The 12,187-nt window shown below is 36.8% G+C and overlaps 1 protein-coding gene across 1 annotated transcript in view; it reads right to left on the bottom strand.

Annotated features, from left to right (window-relative positions):
* Positions 1–2,600: 2,600 nt before the first annotated feature.
* LOC148850634 (glucose-6-phosphate isomerase 1, chloroplastic-like) overlaps positions 2,601–12,187 on the bottom strand; it is a 31,956-nt gene continuing 22,369 nt past the window's right edge. The window contains exons 7-14 of the mRNA XM_088944737.1: positions 10,939–11,007; positions 10,725–10,832; positions 9,276–9,328; positions 8,860–8,998; positions 4,675–4,831; positions 4,482–4,560; positions 3,088–3,154; positions 2,601–2,995 (exon numbers count right to left, since the gene is read on the bottom strand). Coding sequence (XP_088800863.1) covers positions 2,867–2,995; positions 3,088–3,154; positions 4,482–4,560; positions 4,675–4,831; positions 8,860–8,998; positions 9,276–9,328; positions 10,725–10,832; positions 10,939–11,007 — 801 coding nt within the window. The 3' untranslated portion in view covers positions 2,601–2,866. The remainder of the gene's footprint in view (positions 2,996–3,087; positions 3,155–4,481; positions 4,561–4,674; positions 4,832–8,859; positions 8,999–9,275; positions 9,329–10,724; positions 10,833–10,938; positions 11,008–12,187) is intronic.

Raw genomic sequence — 12,187 nt, 5'->3', positions numbered from 1 at the left:
CTACCTTTCTGTGTCCACATTCTGCTGCTGGACAGCTCTGATTGGATTAAATTAAAGAAGAGTCATCGCATTGTCCAGCGTCTACAATTCTAATTACCCGAAAAAAAATCCGCTATTCCTGGTCCACGTTCTGCTGCTCCTCAGGAAAGAAAAGAAAACATTAGATTTGATAGTCACATTGCTACCTTTCTGTGTCCACATTCTGCTGCTGGACAGCTGAAGAGAAAGTCAGTGAAAGGGAAGGTTGCCGATCTGGGTCCAGCAAGCATCACTGCACTGAAATGGTTGTCGGTCAATGTCCCTTATTGTCACGGACAAACTGGTATAATCGTCTAGTTCAATCGAGTCTTTCCCTAGAAAGTTTGGCTGCTCTTCACCAGAGGATTGAAAAAAGCACTCACATAATCAACTCAATAACAGGATCTATTGTGGTCTTCAGCGTGCTAAAAGGAAATCGCATAACTCTGCATCTACCCTCTATTCATGGATAAATTTTAGGGCTAAGTACACTGCAGCTAAATGCAGAATTCTGTAAATTTTAGGGCTAAGTACACTGCTAACAGCACTAAACGAAAAGGTGCAACAAATGGGGCGATAGCTCACGTAGAATGAGAGTAAACGCATGGCCAATCTAAAGGATTCTGTGGAAGAAGAACGGGGTTCAGATTTCAGAGAGTTTGTCTTTTAGACAATCTGAACAATACAAAGGGGTATCACAATCTGAATGAGAAAAGATAATTTTAAAGGTAGGTGGAAACCATCCCAAATTCAAGGAGGAACAGATTACAACAGCACTTGTTATGAAACATTCCAGTATTCAACCCCCATTACAGCATAGGTTGAAGGAAACTCCGCTTACTACTGGCGATTAGGGGTGTCAATTGGACTGGAGTTGGTCCAAGCCGGTCCAGTCCAATGTGAGTCCATTACAAATGGACCTGGTCCAATCCAATCCAATGAATATTTTGGACCATTTTCGACCAGTTCAGAGACTGCCCAATCTGTTCAAATTCCTGTTAATTTAGATTGAATTCAACTCAAACCTGGTCCATTGACACCTATATTCTTATTTTCTATCAATGGACCAAATATTGGCTCAATCCAATATAAATTCATTATGGACGGATCATGTACAATCCAATATGTCATATTGGTCCATCCAATCAGTCCAAATGGATTTTGATTTGGATGGAGTCCAACCCAAAACCGGTCCATTGACACCCCTACTGGCGACAAGAGATGAGGCTTTTATTAAATTACGACCATATGCAAATTGCAAATGAGAATGAAAATGCAACAGATAAGAGAATAGGCAGAAGTTAGGTAGAATAGCCACGTTAGGTCAGTACCACTCCATCAAAGATATATCAGCGGTAGGCACGTATGTAGAAGAGTAAAAACCAGTAGCATTTAGAGACACCTTATAACAAAATGATTCTGAAGTGAAAACAGATCCGTAGATCAAGGTAAGCATATTCTGCATCTATAAGGCTCTCCTGTATGTATGCCATCCAAACAACAGAACAATATATCAAGGCATCAGAAATCTTCAATGCAAATGCCCTCTAGAGAGAGGGTGATTATTAAACCATTCATTATCTATCTACTATAAAAAATTTTGGCTCCTTGACAATTCTGTCTGTAAGATGGCTCAAGTTTCTACTTAGTATAACAAAAAAAAACAAAATCATCAAAAGACTTGGATTGTAACAGAATTATAAAATATCATTAAGTGCGCAAGTCTCCAAGTCACCAAGTTGGCTTAATCCTGAAGAGCTGCTACTCCTACCAACGAGTCTTTTTGTCTCCAAAAGCACCAAGTTAATGGAATAATAGCTAACACAAGAGCCATCACCTTGGCTTCTATGGTCAGATAAGGACGAGACCCCTTCTTGCTGCATTGAGAATCATGGTCTTTAGCAACAGAACCATAAGACTATAGAATCTTTTTCTTTTATCTATGACTCTATGGTATCATTGAGCATGCTTGAGTCTTTATGTTCTATAATGATTTGTATCCAGACACAGTAGGGCGGGGACCACGTAGCTGTATCATTAATTAACCACTGAGTTCTACAGTGAAGGTTATACAGATGAGATAGGATGCCAAATAGATTTCTGACTAGCAAGTATTAGGAGGCAGGTTTCCTGCCATATGATAAACAATAATAGAAATTGGATTCAAAATGACTTCTTTCACCTACTGCTACGAACATTTCTAGAGATGATATCTTTCATAAATGACGAAAATGTTTGCTATTTCGTACCAAAACCTGTATATTAAGATGCGAACCAAACCAACAGGCTATAAGGTTCCTATATTGTACTGGTACTTACATTTTTCTCATAAGATTATCTATACCCTTTTGAACATTACAGGTCAGTGGCAAGAATTGGGGCATCAGATTTAAATGCAGGAAACAGTCGATACAGGTCACAAAATCAATGGCAACACCATTTCTACCATTGACATCAGAGAAAAAAAATGCTCAAAGTAATAACTAACAAGTGAATGTAAAGCGCCAAAGAGATGAGAATGATAGAACAATGAGAGGACCAGAAAGTAACAAGATTCACACAGGTACTAAAGTAAACACGAGTTGTGTGAACGTAACCAATTTATTGAGATCAGATTACAGAATTCAAGCCAATGAGATATCAGACTGAAAGATGTATAATTTACACCAAAAAATACTCAAAACTTGGCCTTCTCTCTCTGAATGGTGCAGTTGGTTAGAAACATTGGCAGATTCCAACTGAAAATTTCCTTGTTTCATACGGATGGGTTATTTTTATTTCATTGCCAGAGACCATTGATTGGAACCCTTCCTACAACTGAAAAAAAAATTCCTTGTACAGCTCAGGCTTACAGCTCATCAACATTACACTCCCCAAGGTAAATTTTAATGCTCCTAGGTGAACCACAGCTGCCTTCAGCAATAATTGCTCTGTCATTAGCTGCCATATGTGCAACAATCTTGTATATCATTTCAATCTGCAACAATAAAGAAAGAAACAATCACCACATAGCACAATCATACACGCAAGTGCTAGGCATGGAACTGGATAAAAGGATTCAACACATACATCTTCAGGAACATGGCAACGGTCTGCTATCTCTTCTGGCGTCAAAGGTTCAACAGGCTCCTTGCAACTGAAAGCAGAAAAAAAAGTACAAGCAGTAAGTACTTAGAGCAACATGATAACTGAGAAAGACCCCAAGAATAATAAAGATGAAGATAAAATATGGAAAGAGGAGACTAAGGAAGCAAAGCAGTTTGTTGTTGAAAAAAGGAAGAAAAAACGTCACTGTTTATGTCACTATTTGCAGTTCCCATATTTAATGCACTTAAAAATTATACAAACTTGGACTAAACCTTGAAGACCACTAAAGTACAAACAAGATTATACCCAAACAGCTAATTGAAGTGACCTGACATGAAATAAAAAAAAAAAAAAAACCTATTATATCAGATGACATTAGACACTTCCCTCCCCCCAAAGTTAATAAACTGAATTGTGGATCCATTAGGCTGAGAAGTATTTAAATGAAAGCCATGGTCAACTAGTCAATGACCAGTTCAATCAAATTGCTGATTGCTTGAATTCAACTGTGCGGATCTTCCTTGAAAGGCTATTTCCAAGCATCTGACCAAACTGAAAATTGAGGATCTATTAGTGGATTCCTCATCTTATCCTTCACAAATAGGATAGCTGAAATTGATCAGGAACTGATGAAGAGGATGCTTGGCATCAAGGTGCTTATCTGTCGTTGCATTTACATTTATCAATTTCAGAATTTTTGCATAAACAGGCAAATCATGTATGCCTAGGCCAGTATATGCAGAAACATCAAATTCAATAGCATACCCTAGAATTTAATGTCAGGGCCAATTGTAGAAGGCCAGTCAGGTGGAGGATGAACCCCACCCATGTAAAAGGTGAAAAGATAAATGGTACGCAACTAAACTAAGCCCTGTCGCAACTATATGGGATCATCTACATTAATCTAGTTCCGGGATTCTACTCTGTTCACTGTCATATCCACTGTTATACGGGACCTAAAATAATTGCTCACCACCTGAACCAAAGATTTCATCCAAAACCACTGAATTTGGTATTATAAAGTGCTTTGATTTTTAAAAACAAGAATATTATGTTAAAGAATTTTTCCCCATGAAAACAGAACCAATTGGAACAACATTCTATTTTAAGTTGCCTAAGAACATTTATGTATTTAAAAGAAGCATTTTTTTTCAAGTTCTAGAATGTTGTGAAAATAGAAAGAGCTACAGTTACATCAAGTCATTCAATAGCCTTTGCAAATGATGGTATGGCTCATTTCCTAAATTTTGTGGAATTTGACTTTCATGAAAATGAACAATGAAGAATACACATACACACACACACGGAAAACATGAGGCTTGTCATTCGGAAGAAATATACTTGAATCCTAATTTAGTAATTGATTTGAAGCATACCTAGCTTCATTTAGTACAACCAAAACCCTCTTCTGTAGAGCTAGTACTTCCCCTGCTGCCTTTTTCCCAGCTTCTACACCTGAAATTTATATTAAAGAATGAAACAGCAGACAAACTAGTCAAATGAAGTTCGACGGGAGAAGCTGGTACCAAAAGAATAATGATGATGAGACAAAATGCAGCACAGAATTACCAGGTTGATGATAAGCATTGATGTTAATCAGTGAAGCATAGATCCCAACAGCTCGTTCATAAAGTGCTATTAAAGCCCCCACAGATCTAGGACTCACTTCTTGCACAGTGACTGTAATGGATTCTCGGTTATTGGCATAAAGGGCTGACCTTGTTCCCTGTAAAATTTTATGTCAACTTTAACAGAAGAGTTGTAGGAAAACCTTGTAAGTTTTCCATTTTTGCTAAAGACACATAACATTGACTAGTAGTAGAAGCAGAACAATGTAATGCTCCATAACCAACTATTTAACTGTTGCTTATTCTTAGGAAACATTGTTAAGTCCACATACTGAACAGAAAGTTGCTTCCTTGTGCACAGATTAACTCCAAAAGAAAAAGTTGTCAATGCATTACTATAATCATGAGCCCATACTGACAGATAATGTCAACATCAATAAATAATAACCATGTTTGGGTCTCTAAAAAGGAAGCCAAACATTCTAGTGACCAGTTTCTAGTAACTGGTAAGGCATGAAATTCATGGTTCAGAAAGAGATTACTCGAATGCATATTGTTTCAGCTAGAATACTAATGCATTATCTTGTCAAAAATCAGGCGAGAAAAGAGAAATAGAGAAGAAAGAAGAGAAACTGTCAGAACTAACAATACCACACAACCTATATCTCTCCTTAATGAGGTTTATATTAAACTATCCAACTTACAAAACAGACCCTGATGGGACTAATATTACATTTAAGTTCATAAATATCAATTGTCTTCATAAAGTACCATCATTCTTCATGCAATTTACAACCTGAATACTCCAACACTCCCCTTCAAATACTGCAATGACACACAAGAAAAAAAAAAGAAAAAGAAAAAGAAAATGGCCCTTGAACAAGACAAGAAGGCTCCCCTTTAACAAACTTATAATCACATGGGGATTCCGTCAAACTTTTTTTTGATAAATCGGGATTCCATCAAACATATACGTGACACAATGTATTTGAGTGCTTGAAACACTTGGACATTCAACCAAAATCTGTTTTGTAGCATGCATCACAAATCCAGACAAAAGAGTAATGTAAGCATTGGAAAGTGCAGCAGCCTCTCATACATTTTATTGAGCAACCACATTGCACACCATTTTACATGAAAACTTGGCTGAAAAGGTCAGCAAGCAACTGCTGTTCTGAAAGAACATCCCCCTGTCCTAGGTTCAGTTCTAAAGTTCCACTAGCTATGAAGAAACCTTGAAGGCTACTTCATACAAAGAAAATTAGGTGAACATTCAAGAAGCAAAAAATTTCCACCTCCCCTTGGAAAGCACCAAAAACTGTTACCTACTGACCTTAAGCCTTTAACTTCAAGAGGGGCAAATGCAAGGCAACTAATTCAAGAAAGGAAAAAAAGGATGACCGAAAAGACATGTATTTTTCAAAAAATAAAAAATAAAAGACATGTGCAGATATAATTAGTAAACAAACAAGCTAGAATAGAAACAAAGTTAGCAAAATTGACTTAGATCACTCAACAAGAAAAATAGAAGGGTGCACAAGTAGATAAGCAGCAGGCAACCCAATGGACCAACAAGATACATACGGTTAACCTCAATACAACCATAAATAAATAAATAAAAAAAAGAAAAGAAAAGAAAAGAAAAAACGAAGGGAAAGCTGATAGCAACTAGCAACCCACAAATAAAACATAGCTTAGCAATAGAAGACAAACCAAGGAAGCAAGAGATAAATAGAAACGTTGAACCAAAAAGCAGTGGAATAAACAGATAATCAGAACATAAGGATAAAATTCAACAGGTTTCAGGAGATCATTTTTGTTGAAATCATCATCACCTTCAGAGTCTTGAAGCTCCGATACTATATTGTCATAAATAATGAGAAAAGAGAAAACGAGAGAAGAAATAAGAGAAAACTCAAGGGATAACAATACCACTTACCACATGACTATAAATCTCTCTAATTAGAGAGACACTTTGTATTAAACATTAAAATTATCCTAATTACAAAACAAAGCATAATGGAGTTGATATTACATTAAAGTCCTTGAATATAAATTTCCTTCCTGAAGCACAGCCACTCCTCATACACATTACAGTCTAACTACTACAACGTATTATAATTATTATGCACCTAATAATTAGACTAGCAACACATACACTTCGCAGTTTAGAGACCTTAAAGCTAAAACCCTAGATTAAGAAACTTTCCTTTTATTGCTCTGATGTAGAGAAAACACAGACAGAATCCGAGAACAAGTAGTAGCAAAAATAATCAGTCTAGCAATATAGAATAGATAGAGAACTAGATACAGTAGTAAAATTGGAATAATTAAACCATGAAGGAATGAAGGTAATTAAATTAATCAGAAGCAATAAAAAATGGACTTATTAGGGTTTGGAAAACCACACAAAAAAATCAGATTTTCTCTCAAAGAAGGCAATGAAATTTTATCAAAAAAGAAAAAAAAAACACCATTTACGACAATATTCAAATACCATATAAATCCCTCTAAGCCTACTATCACTCAAAATGCACATGCAAAATCTCTAGTATTATAGATGGCATAAACTTTAATGGTTATATGACTTCATAAAAACTTGTATTGTAAAATCCATAAGCCTGGGCAACACTCTAGTATGTAACATGTGGCAGCAGAATTGCTTGTGAACTATTCTACAGCTATGTTACCCAGATATGGCAAGGACATGGCTGGATATAGTATTGGATACGGAATTTACACTAAAAGTTTAAATATCCAACATTATACAGCACCCTTGTAGTGGCATCTGGGTATCATAGTTCCAAAGAAATCAGCCTACGTATGATAGCAAGATTATGCACTTTCACTTCCCCAACCAATCTGGATCTTTAGCAAGAGGCAATAGACTGATCGTACATGGATATCCATAATCCAAGCCACAGTTGAATGATGACATACAAGATCCTGAACAGACTCCAAAATCTAGGAATAGTGATTACTGAGAAATTTGTGAATTGCATTTGCATCATGCTGAGAAAATTCCCTCTTGAGAAATAAAGGAAGAAAATTTGTATAGTAGGAAGTGGAAAAGGATTCAAATCATAATAATACCATACCATTCATTACAAGATGTACATCTTGCAGAGGTCAACAAGTTTGGGTTCTGGTTTTCAACATCAGGCCCCACAAGAAGTACCAGATTAATTGTGTTCAAAGCAACCATAAAGAAATACAGTCTCACCAAGACACCAACAAATAGACAACTACATTTTGTAGAAAGAGAAAACAAGTCCATCCTGTAACTCTACTGGTTAATGGCATTCTTACCTAAAAATACTGTTTTTTACAACAACCTAAGGTAGTATACCAGTATAATGCCAAGTTGCATAAACAATTCACTTGAGAATTTCTACAAAAAATAGAGGGGTAGAGAGCACAAGACAAGACCAACCAAAAAAATTCTAAGTGACATCAACTATTTGGTTTTGGAATTTCTCAAAATTAAGGAGGGAGAGAAAACAGACAACAAAAGTAATCCAAAGAAGTTTTGTAAAAAAACTTCAGGGGGAAAACATGTAACAAATAGGGAAAATCTAGAATAAATGTAGTAAAAAATATGGAACTGTAAGGTAAGGTCACAATCATATAAAAGGATTGGTTCCAATAGCTGCCTTTTGCTAGACTAAAAGGGAATCTCTTCGGGATTAGACCAAACAAGAAAATCTTGAAGATCCAGAAGCCCACAAGAAGATCTTAATTGCTTTAGTGATCTAAAAGCTGTATTTTTGTGAGGGTGTTTTTGGGCTAGTTATGCTTGCGAGTGAGAGTTGAATCTTTTGTGTTTTTCACTTCTTCTTTGAGTCTGAGTTGTTTGTTGGGTTTCTTTTGTTCTTCTGGTATCGAGGGGGTTTGTTTTGGTGTTTTGCTAGGCTTCTGAGTTTGTAATGGTTTTGTTGAGCTTCGGTTGGTTTGGTTGCTCAGGTGGGAGTTGAAGTTCTTACTTTTTCTCGTTCTTCTCTCGGGTGATCTTAGGTCACCCTTCTCTGTATTTTCTTCTTTCTTTTAATAAATTTTTATTTTATTACCAAAAAAAAAATCTATTGATGCATACCACCATTTCTGGAGGTACCCAAATATGCAACTGCATTACTGCAGATGTGATCCACATAATTACAGTTAAACCATGGCAAATTAGAAAACTAACCTGTAGCATTCCAAACAAATAGTCACCACATGTAACACCTGGCTCAAGCTCCCAATCATGACCAGGGGGTCTATCACGTAATACTTCAATGAAAGTAACAAAGAAATTGTGCACCCCCTCTCTCAGTTGTTGAATGTAGCTGCAGAACAAGAGCATTATATGTGTGTTAGACTTAATCATTCTTAACATGTGAAAATGCATATTATGGCAAGGTGCCAACCAGCTGGTTGGTAAGGCCTCCAGCTGGTCATAGCAGAGACTTGGGATCAAATCCCGCCTGCACCTGGGGTGGGGTGGGGGGGGGGGGGGGGGTTATGGGTTGGGGCCTTGGGGGATGGGCTACCCCCTGTTGTGTAGCCCTTCAAAAAGAAATAAAAAAATGCATATTATAGGAATAAAAATGCAAGAGAACCTACGCATGCTGATCTGTGCTCCCTTTATTCCCATAAACAGTAAGTCCTTGGTTCACCTGCCATAGCAGAGAATTTGACTTAGAAATCTCCAAATATGAAGTCTATGACTATGAAACTTGGACTTGCAGTATCTCTAAGGCCTACAGTTCCAAGGAATACACCACACTATCAAATTTCTATATTGTGAACATCTTACTACCGATTTACTAAAATCAAAGAACAGAAAAGAAAAGAAAAAGGTCTTTGATCAGAACCACACATCATATGGATGCAGACAATCACATGAAAGTCGGGAACAATCCCACCTAGCTGCATGACCTTTTTCTAACTTCCTCATCTTTTCCCTTCTCAGGAAAGGCAACAGCATCCAGAAGCACCACCAAGACTATTGCCATGGTGTTCATTTGTTAATCCATATAGGGATTTAAGGACAAGAGTGCAAATTTATCAGCCAGAAAATCAAACATTAGGCCTTAACAGACCCAAACTACAAAAGGAAAGGAACCCATGTATAATTGTATATCAGAAATTCAGCACACAATCCCTGCTGCCTACAACATTTTTTCCTTCTTTTTTGTTTTCACATTTTCCCCTCTTACAGTCTAAAGAGATTGCTTGCCTGTCCACCTTTCTTTCCCCTCACCTGCAAGACTACAATAAATATTTTGGAATGAAGAACAACTCCATCCCACATTTAATCTTGATACTAAGAGATGCTTTTGGCCTTCCCAGTTGACTTGTGAAATTGCCCAGAGACAGAGAGACTCCTAGTTGAAATAAAAAATCCAATATTTTTGAAAATCCAGTGAGTATTGCATTCATAAAAAAAAAAAAAAAAAAAAAAAAAAAAAAAAAACAGTGTATTGGTGATTCCTCAATTTATGCTCTCATTATATTTTGTGCAGTTTTTGTCACCATTTGTATGTTTCCTTCTTTGGATTTTTTTCTGCCTTCTATTAATGAAATTTCTCTCGTTAGAGACACACAAAGCTCGACAATTTTTTACCACAAAGTTCACCCAAAATTTTGACACAAACTTCTTCCCAACTTGGGTAACTTGGACTTGAAGCTTAAATATCCATTGTATTTTTATACTATCTACATTGTGTTTGTAGTTAAGGGGACACTGCTTGGTTGATTGCAGACAAGCGTGAGAATGTGAGTACGAGTTGAGGGCTGCCAGTTCATGTTAAAAATGTCAAAGGTTAGATCTGCAAATCCAGTTCACCCCTCACAAGACCCTAGATACCAAGGATCCACATTGGGTAATGCCCCCTTTTCTGCTTTGTGGACATGGCAATTATCAAGTTAAGAGTACTCTTTCCTGACAAAAGGGCATCAAGAGGCTCTATTAACTTAGTCCAGACTACTTCATCCAAAGTGTATCCAAGAATTCACAAACCAACAATTATAACAAGCCTTAGTTTTGATAATGGTTCCTTGTATGCATACCCGATTGCCATCAAGGTCAAACTCCTTCCCAAGTGACTCCATAACCAACTGCTGCAAATACCTACTAAAAAGTAAGAGACTGTCCTTGTAAGGAAGTACAACCATATCCTGTGAAAAGCCAAAAGTAGCCAAAGCATACCCATCAATGAGACAAATTCAAAGAAAGGAAACATTTCAAACATTGGAAGCATCAATATAAAAATGGAATGCAAACCTTTGATCCCACTCCATCAGAAGCCCAATACCAACATAAAGCCAGCAAGGCTGCAGGATTATTCTTTACCTGAGGAAAAGAATATCAATTAAAAGAGAGAAAAAATGCAGTATGAATAGGATATTAATTGCTAGATCTTGTACATAGCAGAGACAAAAAGTCACACCTGAGCATGAATTTTCTACAATTCACCTAGTATGCATCTTGCATATTTGTGATGCATGATACAGAAGCCAAAGCAAAAGGGGTAAAAACTGTAACCGTCAACTTTAGCATGAATATTAAGCATTATCAATATCATAAAGGAAGTTACAACTCCAAATAAAAGAATGCAACTTTACACATTAGTCAGGAATAAAAATATCTGTAATGAATTTCTGCAGCCACAATCAACAAGAAAGCAATTAGTGCATCTAGTTTCTGTGCTTAGAGGCATTTTGGTCAATCAGATAATCAAGGCCAGGATGCCTTGGTTATCCACCTAATCAAGCGAAGGAGCAATCAAAATCAACTTTAATCTGCTCTTTGGGAACCAACCCATGCCTTTTTTTTTTTTTTTGAAAAGGTAAGGTAATTTATTAAAACAAAAATCAGTACAAAGGAGCCTAGGCCATTAGAGACTGTCTAGAGCCACCACAAAGTACAGATACAACCATGCCTTTAAATGAAGCTTTCAGAGATGGTGATGGAGTAAATTGACTGTTTGTAAGCTCTAAACACAAATGGATGGTCATCTAAATCTGAAATATTGGCTTTACTGAAAGGGCATAAATTTATTAATTTCTGCAAACAGAGATTCAAGCAATGCTTTGTGTAGCTAAAATGCATCGCATGATCTCGTGAAGGTTAGCTTCTACTTAGAGAAAGCCATAACTTGGCTTCCAGATAACATAATTTGTTCACTTGGATTTTTAGGTTGGCCATTGGTGAACAACTCAACAACCTTGCACAAAAGTGAGGTGACAGGACTGGCTTATATTTTGGGGCTATGCTCACTTCCCAGTGTTATTATGTTTCTTATTTCTCCAAGTCTCTTTGCATTAACCAGGCAGAAATATTCTTCTGTACTTCAAAAAATTTATACAGTCCCAATTGATGCAAACCAGGACTAGGGCTGCAAATGAGTCAGATCTGATTCATTTAGGCATCAAGTCACCCATGGAAGGTCATGTTGATTAAGTGCATAGCTATTTTGAACATGGCACCAGTGATTGAAAAGGCACACCTAGGTGCACAGGTGATGCGCATT

Source organism: Nelumbo lutea, chromosome 5, assembly GCF_056320005.1.
Source record: "Nelumbo lutea isolate HS-2025 chromosome 5, American lotus-T2T, whole genome shotgun sequence".
NCBI lineage: Eukaryota > Viridiplantae > Streptophyta > Magnoliopsida > Proteales > Nelumbonaceae > Nelumbo > Nelumbo lutea.
This window is presented reverse-complemented; position numbering and strand designations above follow the sequence as displayed.